Here is a 21,365-nt window from a genome sequence, read left to right as displayed (position 1 = left end):
TGTGACAGTACCCCTCCCTCTACGAGTGGACTCCGGACACTCAGAGCCCACCTTCTCAGGATGGGACCTATGGAAAGCCCTGATGAGACGAGTGGCCTTAATGTCCGTCACTGGGACCCACATCCTCTCCTCAGGACCATAACCCTCCCAATGAACGAGGTACTGGAGAGAACCGCGGACAACACGAGAATCCACAATCCTAGAGACCTGAAATTCAAGGTTACCATCAACCATAATCGGAGGAGGAGGCAAAGGCGAGGGTACAATGGGTTGAACATAAGGTTTTAATAAGGACTTATGAAAAACATTATGAATCTTCCAAGTCTGAGGAAGATCAAGACGGTAGGCAACAGGATTGATGACAGACAGGATTTTGTAAGGCCCAATAAACTTAGGACCCAACTTCCAGGAGGGAACCTTCAATTTGATATTCTTGGTAGACAACCACACCAGATCACCAACATTCAGGTCCGGACCAGGCACACGTCTCTTATCTGCCACACGCTTATATCTCTCACTCATGCTCTTTAGATTATCCTTAATCTTTTGCCAAATCGATGACAAAGATGAGGAGAATCTGTCCTCATCAGGTAGACCAGAAGACCCCTGTCCCGAGAATGTCCCAAACTGCGGATGAAACCCATATGCACCAAAAAATGGTGACTTATCAGAGGACTCCTGACGACGGTTATTTAAAGCAAACTCAGCAAGGGACAAAAAAGAACACCAATCCTCCTGATTCTCCGCCACAAAACAGCGCAGATATGTCTCCAGATTCTGATTGACGTGTTCTGTCTGGCCATTCAACTGCGGGTGGAAAGCAGAAGAGAATGACAACCGAACCCCCAAGCGAGAACAGAAAGCCTTCCAGAATCTGGAAACAAACTGTGTGCCCCTATTCTGAAGGAATACCATGCAATTTGACAATGTGATCAATAAATGCCTGCGCCAGCGTCTTAGCATTGGGCAAACCAGGAAAAGGGCTGAAATGCACCATTTTGCTAAAACGGTCCACCACCACCAGAATCACAGTCTTCCCCGAGGAACGAGGCAGGTCCGTAATGAAGTCCATGGACAGATGTGTCCAAGGACAGGAAGGAATGGGTAAGGGAAGGAGAGGACCTGATGGCCGTGAATGAGGGACTTTGGCACGAGCGCAAGTCTCGCAGGCTGCCACAAAACCCTCAACCGACTTACGAAGCGCAGGCCACCAGAATCTCAGAGCGATGAGATCCACTGTGGCTCTTGCCCCCGGGTGCCCAGCAAGGACCGTGTCGTGGTGTTCCTTAAAAATCTTGTGTCTTAAAGCGAGAGGCACAAACAACCTCCCAGGAGGACAAAGATCAGGAGCCTCTGACTGGGCTGCCTGCACCTCTGCCTCCAATTCAGGAAAAAGAGCAGAGACTACCACACCTTCAGCCAAAATGGGACCCGGGTCTTCAAAATTCCCACCTCCAGGAAAACAACGTGACAGGGCATCTGCCTTCACATTCTTAACCCCAGGGCGGAACGTGACAACAAAATTAAACCTTGAAAAGAACAAAGACCATCTGGCCTGTCTCGGGTTCAGACGCTTGGCTGACTCCAAGTAGGCCAGATTTTTATGGTCAGTAAACACGGTAATAGGGTGTCTGGCTCCCTCTAGCCAATGGCGCCATTCCTTAAAAGCCAACTTGATGGCCAACAATTCCCTATCCCCCACATCGTAATTTCTCTCTGCGGAGGAGAGTTTCTTCGAGAAAAAGGCACACGGTCGCCATTTGGCAGGAGAGGAACCCTGAGACAAGACCGTGCCCACACCCACCTCAGAAGCATCAACCTCAACTATGAAGGGTAGAGAAATATCAGGTTGTACCAAGATGGGAGCGGAAGCAAAACTCTCCTTGATATTAGAAAAGGCCTTACGCGCCTCTACCGACCAGGAAGAAAAATCTACCCCCTTTCTGGTCATATCAGTGAGTGGTTTAACAATAGAGGAATAATTCAAAATAAACTTCCTGTAATAATTGGCAAAGCCCAAAAAACACATCAGCGCCTTCTGATTCTCAGGAAGCTCCCACTCAAGCACAGCGCGGACCTTCTCGGGGTCCATGCGAAAACCAGAAGCGGAGAGAAGAAACCCCAGAAATTGAATTTCTGGAACCGCAAACACACATTTTTCCAGTTTCGCGTATAATTTATTCTCCCGCAGGATGAGCAAGACCTGACGTAAGTGTTCCTTATGAGTTTTGAAATCAGGAGAAAAAATCAAAATGTCATCCAAATACACTAATACAAATTTTCCCATTAAATGATAAAAAATGCTGTTCACGAAATGCTGAAAAACGGCTGGGGCATTCATCAAACCAAAAGGCATAACCAAATTCTCAAAATGGCCCTCAGGGGTATTGAAGGCCGTCTTCCATTCGTCTCCTTCTCTGACCCTGACCAGGTTGTATGCCCCTCTTAGATCTAATTTGGAAAAGACTTTAGCCCCAACAATCTGGTTAAACAGGTCCGGGATCAGAGGAAGCGGATAAGGGTCACGAATAGTGATACTGTTCAGCTCCCTGAAATCCAGACAAGGTCTTAAAGAACCATCTTCTTTCTTAACAAAGAAAAAACCAGCGGCAACAGGTGACTTCGAGGGTCGTATGTGTCCTTTTCTCAGACTCTCAGAGATATAAGCACGCATAGCGACCCTTTCAGGTTGGGAAAGATTGTATAAACGAGATTTAGGCAGCTTGGCGCCTGGGATGAGATTAATAGGGCAATCGTACTCCCTGTGCGGGGGAAAATCCTGAACTCCACTCTCAGAGAAGACATCCGAAAATTCAGAGAGAAAAGGTGGTACAGTCTTAGTAGAAACCTCAGAAACAGATGTCGTGAGGCAATTCTCTCTGCAAAAGTCACTCCAACCATTTATTTGCCTCGCTTGCCAATCAATGGTGGGGTTATGTTTAGTGAGCCAGGGTAGCCCCAACACAAGAGGAGTAGGTAATCCGCTAAGGACGAAACATGACACATCCTCAACATGAGCATCACTCACAATTAAACGAATATTGTGAACTATGCCCTTTAATGATTTCTGAGAAAGTGGAGCGGAATCAATAGCAAAAACAGGAATATCCTTTCCCAAAGTGCATACCTGGAAACCATGAGTTATCGCAAAATGATTATCAATGAGATTGACAGCTGCTCCACTATCTACAAAAATCTCACAAAAAATGTTCTTGCTCTCTAGCGCCACCCTGGCAGGCAGGACAAAACGGGAACTACAAGCAAACGGAAAACCTTCAATTTCCGCCTCAACCCTGCCAATAGTAACAGATGGAACATTTTTAAAAGATTTTTTCTTTTTTGTTTCTTTATTACTCCCAGAAAACTGCCTGAATCTCCTAGAGGGACAAACATTTGCCAAATGATTTATACCTCCACAACAAAAACAAACCTTCCCATGCGGGCTGAATCTTCTATTGTCAGAGGCAATCAACCCCAGCTGCATGGGCTCCTGCTCAGAAGGGGCTGACAGCGACTGAGACCCCTGCGCACAGAATGAGACCGCTGCACTGTCCTGGGACTGAGTATGACAGGAAGGAGAGATCTCTCCTCTCTCTCTAAGACGCCTGTCAATACGAACGGCCTGAGACATAGCAGAGTCCAAGGAGATAGGCCTCTCATGAAAGGCAAATGCATCTTTCAATCCCTCTGAAAGACCATGGCAAAATTGACTTCGGAGTGCAGCATCATTCCAACCAGTATCAGCTGCCCATCTCCGAAATTCTGAGCAGTATATCTCTGCGGATTGTTTACCCTGGCATAACAGACGTAGTCTAGACTCAGCCAAAGCAACACGATCCGGATCATCATATATCTGACCCAGGGCTAAAAAGAATTCATCCACTGAACGGAGGGGCCGTGCCCCCACCGGCAGCGAAAAGGCCCACGACTGAGCGTTACCCCTGAGCAGTGATATAATGATCCCCACCCTCCGTTCCTCATCACCAGAGGAATGGGGAAGAAGGCGAAAATGGAGTTTGCAAGCCTCTCTGAAACACACAAAATTCTCACTACCCCCGGAGAACGTATCCGGGAGCGAGATCTTAGGCTCAGAACAAACTCCATGAACGCAAGCTGAACCGGTCACTAGAAACTGAGAAAGAGTCTTACGGAGATCAGCTACCTCCAATGAAAGACCCTGGAAGCGTTCAGTCAAAAGTGAAACCGGATCCATGCTTGAAACGGTTTTGGCGGTTTATAATGTCACGGATGGTGTACAGGAAACAAGACAATGCATAATGAATATATGACTCACTGGATCCAAAACTAAGGAACAAAAGGGAGACCCCTGCATAAGACCTGGCACTCTCCCTGACTGCTCAGCCTATGCGAACACCCCAATGGTGGATGATCGCATATCCTCGTACCTCGACTATATAACACCTGAACACCCTACAATAGTGAGGGGACACGACCACCGGCTCCCTACACTAGACACGGAGGGAGTCAGGGTCATCTGGGATCCAGCAAACATAAAATCACAAATGAATGTACAACACTTATCTTGTAGAAGACTGGGAAATAGGATCAGCATGCGCACACACTCCAGGAAGTTGTATAAACCGCACACTAATGCATTATGGGGAGGAATTTAAAGGGATGCAATCAGTCCAACTACAAGACAGCTGAGAGAGGCTAACGAGATGAGGAACTGAAAACCAAAACAAAGAAAGCTCAAGGAGGAGGTTCTGAAAGGCATCTGTCAGAGCTTCTCAGATGTCTGGTTGTGACAGATGTCTTCAGTTCCGGAACGGAACGTTTTTTGGCCGGAGAAAATACCGCAGCATGCCGCAAGGCCGGATCCGGAATTAATGCCCATTGAAAGGCATTGATCCGGATCCGGCCTTAAGCTAAACGTCGTTTCGGCGCATTACCGGATCCGACGTTTAGCTTTTTCTGAATGGTTACCATGGCTGCCGGAACGCTAAAGTCCTGGCAGCCATGGTAAAGTGTAGCGAGGAGCGGGGGAGCAGCATACTTACCGTCCGTGCGGCTCCCGGGGCGCTCCAGAGTGACGTCAGGGCGCCCCATGCGCATGGATGACGTGATCGCATGGCTCCCCCGCTCCCCGCTCCTACTATGGCAACCAGGACTTTAATAGCGTCCTGGCTGCCATAGTAACACTGAAAGCATTTTGAAGACGGATCCGTCTTCAAATGCTTTCAGTACACTTGCGTTTTTCCGGATCCGGCGTGTAATTCCGGCAAGTGGAGTACACGCCGGATCCGGACAACGCAAGTGTGAAAGAGGCCTTAGGCCTCTTTCAGACGGGCATCCCGGATTTGCACCGGATGCGTCCTGGGTGCATTGCGGGAAACCTTTGCGAGTGCGCACACAATTTCAGTCAGTTTTGACTGCGATTGTGTTGTTCAGTTTTTAGAGCGCGGGTGCAATGCGTTTTGCACACGCGTGATAAAAAACTGAATGTGGTACCCAGACCCAAACTTCTTTACTGAAGTTCGGGTTTGGGTTAGGTGTTGTGTAGATTTTATTATTTTCCCTTATAACAGCATTCTTAATACAGAATACTTAAGGGGTTAAAAAATATAAAAAATTAACTCGCCTTTGATTACGTAATCGAGCTCACCATCCTTCTATCTTCATTCTGCAGGCCTAAAAGTCTGTTGTGTCCCTTAAATCTGAAGGGAGGGAGACCACAAAGGGACGGAGGAGTTTATCAATGTAAATACTTGTGATCTGGGTTATGGAGTCAACACCAGACACAATGGGGCAACTGGCGGGTCCAGGGGGGGCAAAGGGGGCAATTGCCCCCCCGAGCAGGCGGCGTGGCCCTGCTCAGAAGTGGGGGGCGGCGGTGGCAGGGCACAGGGAGATGAGCGCTTCCATATTTTTTTTTTTTATATACAATACTTTTACTGGCACATTGGGGGGGGCTGTTATTACTTACTGGCACATTGGGGGGGGCTGTTATTACTGGCACATTGAGGGGGGGCTGTTATTACTGGCACATAGGGGGGCTGTTATTACTGGCACATTGGGGGGGCTGTTATTACTGGCACATGATTGGGGGGCCGTTATTACTGTCACATGATTGAGGGGCCGTTATTACTGGCATATGATTGGGGGGGCTCTTATTACTGGCACATGATTGGGGGGCTCTTATTACTGGCACATGATTGGGGGGGCTCTTATTACTGGCACATGATTGGGGGGGCTCTTATTACTGGCACATTATTGGGGGCACTTATTACTGGCACATTATTGGGGGCACTATAGGGGCATCTACTGAGGCCACAAACAAGGGGTATTTTATATGGGCGGCTCTGTACAGTAGAATTTTATACTGGGACACATTATGGTGGGTACTATGAGGAAGGGGGGAGAGTACTATGGGGTCATCTACGGGGGGCACTAAGAAGGGGTATTTTTATACTTGCAAATTATGGGGGACACTGAGGGCATCTACTGGGGCATTTTATACTGGTACATTATGGGAGCACTAGGCGGAAGGGGGGGCACTATGGGGGCATTTATTGGGGGCACTATATACTGGCACATTATAGGGGCACTATGGGGACATTAGCTCAACTGGGGGCATTACAAGGGGTTATTTTTTGCACTGTCACATTATAAGGAGAATTATTTCTACTGGGGGGGGGGGCTTTATTACTCCCCCATGGTATGACCCCCTAGTAGCAGCACCAGGCTTTCCCTGCCCTGCTATCCCTCTGCCCCTTCTCCAAATCCTTATTATGAAATCTTTCTCATTAGGATAAAACACAACATCAGCTCCGCCGAGCCCGCGGCCAAAGTGTGGAAGTGGCATCCGAGATCCCCAAGGGCCAAGCCAAGTAATTGTAAGTTTTCATGTGGAATATGTTTGTTATACACATATAGCCTACACTGTGCCACACAATATACAGTATACCTCTACACTGTGCCACACAATATACAGTATACCGCTACACTGTGCCACACAATATACAGTATACCGCTACACTGTGCCACACAATATACAGCATACCGCTACACTGTGCCCCACAATATACAGTATACCTCTACACTGTGCCACACAATATACAGTATACCTCTACACTGTGCCACACAATATACAGTATACCGCTACACTGTGCCACAAAATATACAGTATACCGCTACACTGTGCCGCACAATATACAGCATACCTCTACACTGTGCCACACAATATACAGTATACCTCTACACTGTGCCACACAATATACAGTATACCGCTACACTGTGTAGTTCTATAAGCACCATTGTATTGTGGCAACGGACATAAAATAATCTGGAAGTGCCCCTCCCGAGACCAGACTCTGGATCCGCCACTGAATGGGGCAACCTTTTAAGGGAGGGAACCCCTTATGGATCTTAGATCTTAGTGCGTAGAAGGTGGGGACCTGGGGATGCTTAGGCAACATAAACCTTAGTTCGTCACAAGAGATGATTTTATCTTCAAAGGCCTGTAACAAAATGGACTCTAGACTGGTCAGAGTCAGGGGCGAGTCGCGTGAAACCATTGACATACATTATAGGAAATGTTGCACGACTTGCTTTTCTCGTAACACATGCCTAAAAGACTACATAGGGCAAGTTACACAACACCTACCATGTACTGTATCCACACCAGGGACCAGCACACTCCGACTGTTGTGGAACTACAACTCCCAGCATGCACACCTGCTCGACTGTTCTCAGGACAACTGTAGCAGTGAACGTAACATGCTAGGAGATGTAGTTTCACTACAGCTGGAGAGGTTGCTGACCCCGATCTGCGCTGTACTATGTACTGCTTTGTATGGCAGTGTAATATCAGAAAGTGCTCACTAGAGGGCGCCCGAGTAGCGGGTGGCGGTCAGCAGTTTCCTGCCTCGCGGGGAGACCGCTGACATCACGCTCTCTGCCCCCGGCTGGATCCTGCTCCTGCAGCTCGCACTTCTAGAGAAGTAACTGCGGCTGTGTCCAGCACTGTGCCCGATCCAGTGCCCTTACCACCCGAAGAGCCGGCTCCTGCCGTTGCCCAGTCCGCTGCCAACTTGCAGAATCGCTTTGGATTGTAAACATTTCCTGGGTAGAAGGACCTGCAATCAGAGTCCCCGAGAATGGACTGTCATCTGCGGGGCTGCTCCTGACCTGTCTGCATGATCACCTCACTGAGTGCTGGATTACTGGGGGGCAGATCTGCAAGCAAGCAACAAGTCAGAGTGAGTATGATGGGACCCCAGCTCCTGCCTGGCTGCTCCCCGGACATAGGGCATGTGTTTCCCCTCCTCAGGTCGCAGGATACCTGGAGCCTCCATGGTCACATTATTCTTCAGACACTTCTGATCTTCTTTTCCCTAAATGTTCACCCTTACTGCACCAGGAATCATGCATGACCAGGATCCCTCTGCATTACAGGCAGCTTCCAGTGTACTGTCTCACTTTTGTTGTACTATGTTCATGTACACGTATCCATCGACTTAAGTGGTTTTCCATGGACCGAGGGTGTGTAATGACACCACAGAAGCATACCCTATTTCAGGCATGTCCAAACTGCGGCCCCCCAGCTGTTTCAAAACTACAACTCCCAGCATGCCTGGATAGCTTACAGCTATTAGAGCATGCTGGGAGTTGTAGTTTTGCAACAGCTGGAGGGCCACAGTTTGGACATGCCTGCTGCCTATTTGGTCCGTGATTACGGATCCCTCACACACATGATTCTAGTCTATGCTTCCATTCATATTTGGTCTGCAGGTTTCGCTGACCATTGGTGGAGACGCTCTGGAAATTAATTTTCAGCCTAGGGGTGTTCATAGAATACCAATCTAACGTGGAGGGCAAAAACCAGACACGTGGACCACACACAAATTCTTCACACGTGGATTCTTCATGGACGTATTCACGGATAAACCACTGACCATCTTGTCACGGATGTCATCACAGACACGGACGTGTAAAAGAGGTCTAAGTGTATATTCAGACATGGCAGTAATTTCTGAATGAGGTTCGTAGAAGTTCATGTGCTTGCCACCAGATCAGCCCCATTCAGCTGGTTTTCAGGCTTCATCACATTTACCGTCTGTGAATTTACCCTGAACATACATGTAAAGCCTCTTCCGCACGTCCATGTCATTGATGAGGTCCTTGGCAAGAGGTCAGTGTTTCATCCATGAAGATGTCCGTGAAGGATCCGTGTTTTAGTCCGTGTCCATTTTTTGCCCTGTGTGTATCATCTGTTTTCTATGGGCACTGCTAGGCTGAAAAGGGTTTTCCAGAGCATCTCCTACCGATGATCCGTGAAAAGCCATCATGCCATCCTTGTTCTGTCAGTTGTTTTCACGGACACATAGACTTCAGCGTTCTGCATCATGACCCAAAATAGTATATGTCTCCATTGTTTTTCCACTGACCCACGGTCATTGGAAACCCACAGATGTGTGAAGAAAAACATTAACGTCTATGGATCCATCTGTTGTCTGTGAAGGACGCGAACAGCACACGTCCGTGATTGATGTGTGAAAGAGGCCTTAGGCCAGGTTCACATCAACATTTATTTTCCATTCTTCTGATCCATCAGAGAAACAGAAAAGGAGAAAAACGGATCCTGTATTTTAAGCATCCATTATGCTCATTTATGCACATTTGGCATCCGTTTTAGCCTTTTCCGTATAAGATCTGCATGCAGATGGATCAGAAGAATGGAAAAATAATCGGTGATGTGAACTTGGCCTTAGATAGATGTTGCACGTTCTCTTCTGACCACCACATACATATGTGGTCAGTGTCTGACTGGGGACAGTGGAGTCTGGCTGTGACTTACCTCCCTGACAACAGGATCATGCATGTTGAAATCCAAGTCGGAAGGGCTCTATATACGTTAGATGGTTGTCTGGTCCTACCACCTAATGTCTATGGCCACTGCTCTTCCAAGGCGTTTATTTGCTCTGGTTTCGAGCCCTTCCACGAAGTATAACTTCCCTCCCTACCTGTATTGCACTTGGGATCACTACCTGCACTAGACATAACAGTAAAGGGGTTTTCTGAGATTCTTTTAATTGATGACCTATCCTCTACATAGGTCATCAGTATCTGATCGATGGGGGCCCCGGCTCTCGCAGTAGCGTTGCGGCCTTTTCGCAGCTTTGCCTATGCCGTGATGTCACCTTCAGCCATCAAACGGCCTAGGTGCAGCTCAGTCCCATAGAAGTAAATGGGGCAGAACATGATATCAAGCATCGCCGCTGTGCTTGGTGAGCAGAGAGAAGGTTGCGACGCTACTGCTAGGACCGGTGCTTACTGCTAGGACCAAAAATACCGTGGTGTGCATGAGCCTCATTCTGTAGATGGCTTCTTTTCATCAGCTATCGTTTTGTTTGAATTGATCATTTCAGCTAGACTAGATGTATCGTGGATATACCTGGAGTTTCCTACCAGCCTATGTGACAGTGTCTCACATTGTAGGGGAGAACGTGATCCTCGTGGAGAATGCGGTGCCTAACCAAGGCACAGAACCACAGGATCAGTAGATGACTTGTATTCTCCAGGCCTTACCTGCATAGTTATTTCCTGTCTAATGCCCTATGCCATAGCTTGTACTGTATATATCTGCTGTTATCAAGTTACATGTCCACCCACGACACAAACATAATATTATGCCGCTATATATGTGAACACAAGGAAATCCGTCTGTGCTGAATGCTTTTAATCAATAGAAATGAATACATTTTTCTGTAAATTACCACATTTCATCTGTTTCAGAAATGATGTTACAGGGTTGTTAATACCCATAGAGCAAGAAGGGCACAGGGATTTGTATTTGTAATAATCTCTCATGAATGCCATCTTAACAGTGTTTTCCGGGTTGCGCCACGATCCCATGCGGCAGTCACTTCTGGAATCACATGCCGTACATTGGGTACGTGATCCTAGCCTGGCATTATAATCTGCAGCGCATGCGTAAGTCTAAATCTCTCACTAGCGCTGTGGCCAGAGATTCAGACTCGCGCATGCGCTGTGGGTTCTAGCCCCAGGATAGAATCGCGTGCTCCTGGAAGTGGGCGCCGCACGGGATGACAGCACAACCTGGATAAGCCCTTATTATTATTGGAAACCAGTGTTAGCGCGAACAGTCGTTCCTGTATAATTGTACCTCAGATCATCCGAAGAACGAGCAAAAAACGTGTGAACAGCGATCTGCTATCCGGACCCTCTTGTATCAGTTTTGGCCCGCTGTACGGTAGATAGCATTAAACCAGTTAAAAATGGTTTTAGGAAAGAGCCCTGGGTGGTGCCAGGAATAAGTGAGTGCAGCTGGCATTGCTGCGTTATTTACAGGGTAGTGTCTCAAGGGTACAGCTGGTCCAAGCGCACATTTGTCCACCATTCCTGTGCCAACAAATGTGCAGAGTGGAAAAAACATGGAGATGGTAGCTGATAAGTAGAACATATTGTTGCTTTTTAGAGGAATCATTTGTCAAAAGTTTTCTGTTCTTAAAGGGGTCGTCTGATAGTTTGAAAGCAAAAAAAGAAGCAACTGATATTATGAATTGATTACGATCCTGATCATCCCATTGACTTAAAGGGGTTTTCCGAGATTTTTTTTTTTTTACTGATGACTTGGGCTCTTTCACACTTGCGTTCTTGTCTTCCGGCATAGAGTTCCGTCGTCGGGGCTCTATGCTGGAAGAATCCTGATCAGTTTTATCCTAATGCATTCTCAATGGAGAGAAATCCGGAACGTTTTTTGGCCGGAGAAAATACCGCAGCATGCTGCGCTTTTTGCTCCGGCCAAAAATCCCGAAGACTTGCCGCAAGGCCGGATCGGGAATTAATGCCCATTGAAAGGCATTGATCCGGATCCGGCCTTAAGCTAAACGTCGTTTCGGCGCATTGCCGGATACGACGTTTAGCTTTTTTAGAGTGGTTACCATGGCTGCCAGGACGCTAAAGTCCTGTTTGCCATGGTAAAGTGTAGCGGGGAGCGGGGAGCGGGGGAGCAGCATACTTACCGTACGTGCGGCTCCCGGGGCGCTCCAGAGTGACGTCAGGGCGCCCCAAGCGCATGGATCACGTGATCGAATGGCACGTCATCCATGAGCATGGGGCGCTCTGACGTCACTCTGGAGCGCCCCGGGAGCCGCGCGGACTGTAAGTATACCGCTCCCCCGCTCCCCGCTCCTACTATGGCAACCAGGACTTTAATAGCGTCCTGGCTGCCATAGTAACACTGAAAGCATTTTGAAGACGTCTTCAAATGCTTTCAGTACACTTGCGTTTTTCCGGATCCGGCGTGTAATTCTGGCAAGTGGAGTACACGCCGGATCCGGACAACGCAAGTGTGAAAGAGGCCTTATTCTCTGGATAGGTCATCAGTATCTGATCGGTGGAGGTCCGACACCTAGGACTCCTGCCGATCAGCTGTTTGAGAAGGCAGTGACACTCCTGTGGTCTTCTCTCTGCTTTCTCTAGACCTGTGATGTTACGTTCATTGGTCATGTGGCCTGGGAGCAGCTCCGTCCCTTTAAAGTGAATGGCGCTCAGCTGCGATACCAAGCACAGCCGCCATACTGTGTACGGCGCCATGCTTAGTAAGCTGCGAGAAGGCACACGAGTGCCGCTGCCTTCTCAAAATAGCTGATTGCCGGGTATCCCAGGTATCAAACCACCACTGATCAGATACTGATAACCTATCCAGAGGATAGGTAATCGGTAAGAAAAAATTAGGAAACCCTTTTAACATGGGTCTATTAGGTTTCCATTCTATTGTACTGAATAGAAAAATGCAGCATGCTATACTGTTATAGGCTGATTGATTTACCTATGGTTGTAGTCCACAACATTGCATACAAATTAGGCAGGGTGTACACGCCTAATTGGCGTGTTAAAATCAATAAGGGTAGGACCAACCCGTATGGCCATGTGAGTACGCAACCATTAATAGTTAAGTGATTGACAGTTTTCATCGATCTATATAAAAGCTTCTGTGGCTTGCATGGATGCATATATTTCGGCTGCTCACTGGCAACCATGTGTGATCCTATCCCGAGGAGCCCTACAGAACGTCTTCAGATAGCCCCGGATATACTGCACACTTCAATAGGTGCTGGTTGGATGTTATTATAGCTTCACCACCAGGATATAAGGCAAAGTTTCATGATCTAGTGAGAATGAGAACATACAGTGATCCTCGCTCTACAGTATAAAAGATGAATAGGAGGTGTTACATCATGAGGGCAGAGATCAACAAGGAGCTGTATACTTTATGAACCAGTTGGTCCACTCCAGGCGCCAGTGTGGTTTTACTAGCCAAACATTACAAACTCTCATGGACGTCAATGGACAAAGGAAAAAATGTCAGACACCAGAAGGAAATAGCCAGGCACATTGGGCGTCTTTCTGGGATTTGTAAGGCGCAGTGAGCCTAAAGGTCCCTTTCCAAGGGGAGGATTACCAGGTCAATTATCAAGAATAACCGTACATATGAGTGCGCTTGTCCCTGATAATTAACCTGTGTAGAGATGCCTGTGTAGAACCGTGGAGGCCCATTTTCACAGGCCATTTTGATATAATTCAGCATGGACAACTAGTTACTTTTGTCATTTACGTTGTTACAAAAATGTTCCAGTCTGCAGAAAATCTAGCAGAACAATTGGAGCAGTGAATGGGGAGGGCCCAATAATGTCTGTCTTGCAGAAAAAAATATACAGATTTACAGATTTTTTATTTTCTGATGATAATTCCATTAATAACTATTGATCAAAGGTAGTTTGAGAGAACAGCTGGTCTGTGGGGGTCCCGGATGTCGGACCCCCACCGATCAGATACTGATGACTCCCTCTTTAATGGTACTTTCACACTAGCGTCACTGGATTCCGGCAGGCAGTTCTATCGCCGGAACTGCCTGCCAGGTCCGGCAATCTGTATGCATACGGATACCATTTGTAGACTGATTCGGATGCGGATCCGTCTCACAAATGTATTGCAATACCGGATCCATCTCTCTGGTTGTCATCCAGAAAAACGGATCCGGTATTTATCTTTTTCACAAACCGGATCCGTTTTTCCAGAATACTTAGGGCCGGATCCGGCATTAATGCATTTTAATGTAGAATAATGCCGGATCCGGGATTCCGGCAAGTGTTCCGGAATTTTGGACGGAAAAAATACATGCTGCTGTATTTTCTCGGACCAAAAACCGTACAGTGACTGAACTGAAGACATCCTGAACGGATTCCTCTCCATTCAGAATGCATTAGGATATAACTGATCAGTTTTTTTCCGGTATAGAGCCCCTAGGACGGAACTCAATACCGGAAAAACGCTAGTGTGAAAGTACCCTAACTGTCCTTCAGCCATCGGGACCTGTGTAGAAATCTATACTCACCTGGTAGGGTCATGTGCGCCTATGCAGCCAATCGCAGGCCTCAGTGGTGAAGTGTCCCCAAGCAGCACATCTCTGCTGGATCATGTGCTGCTTGGGGACACATCACCATTGAGACCAGTCATTGGCTGCAGTAGCACACGTGACAACTATCCATGCAGAAAGATGACAAACGGTGACGTCCACTGATGACAGCTTGAATGACAGGGAGCTGGAACCGAGCAGCAGGCCCCAGATGAGTATGGAGGTCACTACAAAGTCCCAGTTGCTTGGGGGCAGATGAAAAAACACTGGACAACCGCTTTAATGAACAGCAGTAAATCCTTGGTACACTTTATAAAAACTGTCTAGTCTTCTGACTCGATCGTCATAATGTGCCACCCCCCCATGAGGCATATTAATCATATAAAAATGAATAGACCTTCATCCTCATAGCTGATACGTGACATCACCAGCTGTGCCTGTCCACTCCACTCACATAGACCGTGCTGACATCTATTTCATTTGGGCATAAATCAGATTAGAAGATCCTTCAGGAGAGGAGAGATGGACTGGAGATCGAGCCATTAGCTGGATTTCACTGTGAATGGTATTCTGCATCTTCCTATGTACATATAAGCTGCAGAGTCCAAAAATAAGAAAACTTTTTATTTAAAAACCTGTTGCGTAAATGTTTTTCAGCTCAAAATACATGCATTAAAAAAAAAAATCCCTGAAAGGTGCCTATAGCCTTTAAAAGGCTATTCCAGTTAGGTTTTATCTCCTATCCACAGGATAGGGGATAATTATTAGATCAGTGGGGGTCCTACCGCTGGGACCCCCACTGAACACGAGAACGGGGGTCTATACCTCTTGCAGCCGCCCTGAAATGAACGGAGCGGTCGGTCGCACCATTCATTTCTACGGGAATTCCTGAGATAGCTGAGCGCTGTACCCCTATCTGTGGATAGGGGATAACATAATTTAACCGGAATACCCCTTTAAGTCAATCTGTATTGAAAGTATTACTATGGAGCAAGACATAACTGCTTTAGTTTTTATGCTGTGAGGCTGTTGTCAAGCACATTTTACTATTTGATATTATTTTAAGACGTCTTATATTATGTGACTCATTTGGTAATGAATTGGTCACATGTTATTAGTGGGTAGAAATACATTGCGTCCGGTGTGTCAGCAGTGAAACTATTCTCTTGGCCTAATTATCTACAGGTTTGAGGTTATCTTGCTAATTCTTTCCAATTTCTAGAGGATGTATTTCTTTCGAATGGACATTGTCTTTGGGTACCAAGACTGTGAGAGTTGTGAACACCCTATCCTGTAATATATAGAAGAGTCCAACAATGAGTCATGAATCAGCCCTTTCTCCCAGACACTAAATATCAACACTTCAGTTACCAGGGCGGCTTTACTGCTCTGCGGGTTATCTGCTCTCTTGACTTTGCTAAGCAAAAAAAAAAGTATAGATGAGACAAAGAAACAAAAAGAAAAGAAAAGAAGAAAAAAATATCCAATTTTACACACCCTAGAGAAAATCTCCAGGTTGTGTCTTGTAAAAATATTCTCTGCCTTTTTATTTTGTAATAAAATCAGGAATGCAGCACAGTCCCCATCAAGACTGGCGTAGCCCCTGCTGACCTTGATAGATCAGGGCCAAAGTGTTTGTGTTATGTAAATTAGCCTCTTGGTGCAATCAGGGCATCGCCATTGCACCGAGAAGCTCCGCTCAGTTTTCTCTGCCGGCTGTGCACCCACATCTTTGGCTAACACGGCCAAGCAGTCTGTTCTCACGCCTGAAGTCTAAAGTCTTGTGGTAACCTGCGCAGTTCATGGCTGGAGATCGTTAGGTGCAGCAATAGGGGGCTTGGCTGGCATATAAAACTTAGCGGAGCCTCTGGGTGCAATGGCAATGCCCTGATTGCACCAAGAGGCTCATTTACATATGTATGCAAGACAAGTGTGTCTATCTTGCCAATTCATGTACTCACAGTATACAAACACAATAGTTACCTGCTGCTAATCTGATTACTGCACCTTTGAAATATATCAGGTCTGAATTACACCCTGAAGTATGATTATTTTTTTTTACTTTTTTTTTTCCATTTATGATCCTGGGATATATATATATATATATATATATATATATATATATATATATATATATATATATTTTTTTTTTTACTGTTTTGTTTTTAAGAATAACTTTGGCCCAGAGCTGGATTCTCTTTTATGCTTTTTCCTCAGCATAGTTGGATCCTGTGAGGCTGCGCTACTCCATGCCGCATGCATTGTTTAAGCTCCGAGGTCTCGCTGCCGACATTATTTTCCACAGAATGGTGTTTGTTATTTTGGAAAAGCTGAAGCTTCCACGTCGAGACCTTTCCTGTCATGGTAAATATGAATGTTGTGCTAAACACAGTCAAGAGATTTGTTTCAGGACCTGGCCCATATTCTAATCCGGAGCACTCTTTAATACCTACTGTAGAAAAACTGAGGATTTGCATCATTTAATTTTCAGAACATGCCGACAACTTTAAAGTTGTGTGTTTTTTTTATTTATTGTAAAGCAACAGGGTGTAAGTGTATTACAAAGCGGATCGGAGGCAAACTGATGCATCCTGAGCGGATCCTTTTCCATTCAGAATGCACTAAGGGCAAAATTGATCCGTTTTGGACCGCTTGTGAGAGCCTTGAATGAATCTCACAAACGGAAAGCCAAAACGCGAGTGTGAAAGTAGCGTTTCTTGTTTGTTGAGTTGACAGTAAATCATATGACAGTAAATAAAACCACCAAGTGGAATGTGGCTTTGGAACCACTGCTAATCATGCCTTGAGGATCTCTCGAGGAGTCTCTGGCCTTTCTAGTGCTTCGTGGACTTCCTCCGGCTGATAAATGAGCGGGATTGTTTTCACAAACAAGTCACTTCCTCTTTTGTGGTTGCTCAATTTTTTACCTTAGAAATGTAATGTGCAATAAGATCAGGAGTAGTGAGATATTTCTTCCTAAGTGCAAAAAGCCTTTCATTTTGTGGTTAAAAAATGTTTTCTGTTTTCAATAACATTCTGCCACCTAGATGTCTTTTCCGTGGACATTTGGCAACCTTTTTTTTTTTTTTTTTGAAAGGGAAAGAGTAGGGCAGTAACAATTTAAAAGATATGTACAGTTTTAAAAAATCCTTCTGTATTCTGTATCAGGTCCTATGCAGACCCATATGTCTCCATGGTTACAGACTATAACAAACCCTATGCGTAATCTTTTGCTGATCTGCTCCTTCTTCCTCCCTTTCTTGCTGTCCAGCAGACTGGAGAAGAGGGGGAAGTGGGAGAGGAATAGCACATGACTGCAGGAGCTGCAACCTTGGAGACCAAAGAGATCCCAATTAGCTGGGAGGATTGTATTATGAGGGGAATAATGGAAGTCAGTTTTGCTTGAGTCTATGTTGAGTACTTTATGCTTAATGGCTTTATAACATGGTTATAAGGGGAAATAATAGCATTCTGAATACAGAATGCATAGTACAATATGGCTGGAGGGGTTAAAAATAAATAATAATTTAACTCGCCTTAATGATCGATGACTTGATCGCGCACCCGGCATCTCCTTCTGTCTGTCTTCTGTGCTGTGTGGAGGAACAGGACCTGTGGTGACGTCACTCCGGTCATCACATGATCCATCACCATGGTGATAGATCATGTGATGACCGGAGTGACGTCACCACAGGTCCTGTTCCTCCACACAGCTAAGATCAAGATAGAAGGAGATGCCGGCTTCGCGATCAAGTGGACTAAGGTAAGTTAATTTTATTTTATTTTTTTATAACCCCTCCAGCGCTATTGTACTATGCATTCTGTATTCAGAATGCTATTATTTTCCCTTATAACCATGTTATAAGGGAAAATAATAATGATCGGGTCTCCATCCCGATCGTCTCCTAGCAACCATATGTGAAAATCGCACCGCATCCGCACTTGCTTGCGGATGCTTGCGATTTTCACGCAACCCCATTCATTTCTATGGGGCCTGCGTTACGTGAAAAACGCACAAAATAGAGCATGCTGCGATTTTCACGCAACGCTTAAGTGATGCGTGAAAATCACCGCTCATGTGAACAGCCCTATAGAAATAAATGGGTCAGGATTCAGTGCGGGTGCAATGCGTTCAACTCGCGCATCCGCGCGGAATACTCGCCCGTGTGAAAGGGGCCTAAGACTTTTGTCTAGAAAAGCTACTCCAGTTGTTCTACTCCACTCCCCTCCTGGTGTGAGCTTGCAACTTTTTGAAGCCAGAATTTTGGAGTAAAGGCATGATAAATCAGGGCCAATGTTCAGAAGGAGACATCCTAGGAGCAGAACAATGAAAATAATAGAAGTGGTGGGTCTGGGACAGCTGACCCAATCGACTATTAAGGGGTCCGTTGGGTTTCTGTCAAGGAATCAGCATTTTGCCGGGCAAAATATTTTAGCATGCTGTGCTGTTTTTTCAAGATTTCAAGATGCTCTCCTTTGCCCTGCGCTAAATTGCACAGGGCAAAGGCATTTTTCTGAGTTCCGGTGACGTACCGGGCTCTCTATGGGGCTGACAGGAACCCCGGTGACGTCACCGGCACTGATGGGCGGGATTTGGCTCTGCCCTAGCCAGTAAAACGGCTAGGGCAGAGCTAAAGCCCGCCCCTCAGAGCCGGTGACGTCACCGAACACACTGCTGGGCGGAAGTTACCGCCCGGCAGTGTGTTATTGAAAACACAAGAGCCCGTGCCCTGCGCGATCTAGCGCAGGGCACTGGAGCGCATCTGAGCGTGAGATGCTCCGATGCTAGGCTCAGGGGGGCTGCCGGGGTGAAAATAAGGGTATGTCCGGGTTCAGCTCTGAACCTGGACAACCCCTTTAACTATTCAAATGGAGCCACAGATGTGAATGAAGCACAAGAGAGTCATTCTGAGATGTGGCATAACGTATGACCCAAATGGCTATGCTATCATGAATAATGAGTTCACTGAGCCAGAGCAAGTTATCTATACCTTGTCCTATTTGTGTGATATACTATTAGCATTTATACAAATGGCTGTATAAGTGACATCCTATTAGGGCTTATACATATGGCTGTATTATTTAGCCCTGTGGGGTTCCCATTTTATACATAGGCAAAGAGAGTTCTTTTTTCAGAGATCCATGAGCATTTCTACTAGAGAAGTTGACGGCTCCTTGTGCTAATGCCTTACGGAGGCACATGGAGTCTTCAGCTTTGTGTGCATGAGGATAAATCTTGTAGCTTGAAATGTCAGTTGTCAGCATTTGTTTTACCATATTCCTCCATTTATTAACTAGGTCATTCTAATTTGAGGAAAGAGATGTCATCGGGAAATTCCCAATTGCTTTCTTACAACACATACAAGTTTGTCTCATGACACTTCCTGCTCCAGAATAAGAAAAATATCGGCTTCCACGAATGGCGGCTTATGTTATTCGAATGGACTGAGATGTAATTAAATGGAACCTGTCATCAACTTTATGGTGACCTCACTGAGGGCAGTATAAAGTAGTGACAGAAATGCTGATGTCAGCGGTGTGTCACTCATGAGCTAATAGTAAGTGGTTGCCGAGAAGCGGCATCATAATCATTGCAGCCCAGGCCTTGAAAAGAGTCACGGCCACCTGAGAAGAGTCATGGTCATTCATGAATTCCTGCTCTCCTGCTGATGACTGACAGGCTTCTACCTAGTTTTCTCCCTTCCTCTCTAGGAGAGAACTGCCAACCATCAGCAGAAGGGCAGGAGAGCAGGAGATTATCCATGACTCTTAAGTAGATTTGACTCTTTTCAAGGCCTGGGCTGCAATGATTATGATGCTGGTTCTCAGCAACCTCTTACTATTAGCTCATGAGTGACACACCGCTGAAATCAGCATTTCTGTCACTATTTTATACTGCCCTCAGTGAGGTCAGCATAAAGTTGATGACAGGTTCCCTTCAAAGGGAATCTGACATTTTAATGGTTTGTCTAGGAAAGAAATTCACCGGCTGTTCGATGTGAGAATCTTGCCAGCTAAATCTCCATAATAAAAAAGTTACAACTAGCGTTGAGCGAACTTGTGTTTCAAGTTTGGCATGCAAGGTGCGGGTTATCTAAGAATTCTGTTATGGATTCTGCTACCACGGACCATAAGTTATGGTTTGTGGTAGCGGAATCCATAACGGAAATATTAGATAACCCGAACCTTGTATGCCGAACTTGAAACACATGTTCACTAAACACTAGTCACAACTTAAGGTTCACTTTGGCAACATGTTAAGGGGATTCTGTCACCTCTCATAACACAAATTCAGATTTTAAACCAGTCAGGCTCCACAGATTACCTTGAATCGGCTTTGCTGTTCTATACTGTAATCCGTCCAGTAGTTTTGCTGAAAAACGACTTTTATAATTATGCTAATTAATCCTAAAGGTGCCCAGAGGGGCGTTATGTTCCACTTTGTGTGCCCAGTAACGCCCCCCTGCAGTGCCCAAAACGCCTTCCTCCTGAATCCCTAACCGCCCACATCGTCTCATCCCTCTCCTCCCCCTCCCTGACGGCCGAGCGAAGTCTCACGCAGACGCAGTACCCACTGAGGGCTGCGCCAGTGCGATTTGCTGGAGACTGAGGGAAGAGCGAGCATCGGACGTCACTGGACTCGGCGCATGCCCAGTGACGACGATGAAGCTCCTGCCCTCAGTCTCCAGCAAATCGCACTGGCGCAGCCCTCAGTGGGTACTGCGTATAGAACAGCAAAGCCGATTCAAGGTAATCTGTGGAGCCTGACTGGTTTAAAATCTGAATTTGTGTTATGAGAGGTGACAGAATCCCTTTAAGGTATGTTCACACGACCGTGGTGTAGCCGTTCCTGTGTTGTGGACTGCAAACTGCAGGTCCGCAAAACACAGGCACTGACCATGTGAACTCCATGCTGCGGTGCAGACCCATTGACTTAAATCAATCCGCAGAATACGGCAAA

At 46.3% G+C, this 21,365-nt stretch overlaps 1 protein-coding gene across 2 annotated transcripts in view; it reads left to right on the top strand.

Annotated features, from left to right (window-relative positions):
- The first annotated feature begins 7,931 nt into the window (after positions 1-7,931).
- LOC122937994 (mitogen-activated protein kinase kinase kinase 2-like) overlaps positions 7,932-21,365 on the top strand; it is a 119,755-nt gene continuing 106,321 nt past the window's right edge. For both annotated transcript variants that reach the window (XM_044293241.1, XM_044293240.1), the window contains exon 1: positions 7,932-8,222. In XM_044293241.1, coding sequence (XP_044149176.1) covers positions 8,160-8,222 — 63 coding nt within the window. In that variant the 5' untranslated portion in view covers positions 7,932-8,159. The remainder of the gene's footprint in view (positions 8,223-21,365) is intronic.

This window comes from Bufo gargarizans, chromosome 5 (genome assembly GCF_014858855.1).
Source record: "Bufo gargarizans isolate SCDJY-AF-19 chromosome 5, ASM1485885v1, whole genome shotgun sequence".
Lineage (NCBI taxonomy): Eukaryota > Metazoa > Chordata > Amphibia > Anura > Bufonidae > Bufo > Bufo gargarizans.
Note: the sequence above shows the minus strand (reverse complement) of the source record. Positions and strands in the feature narration are given on the sequence as shown.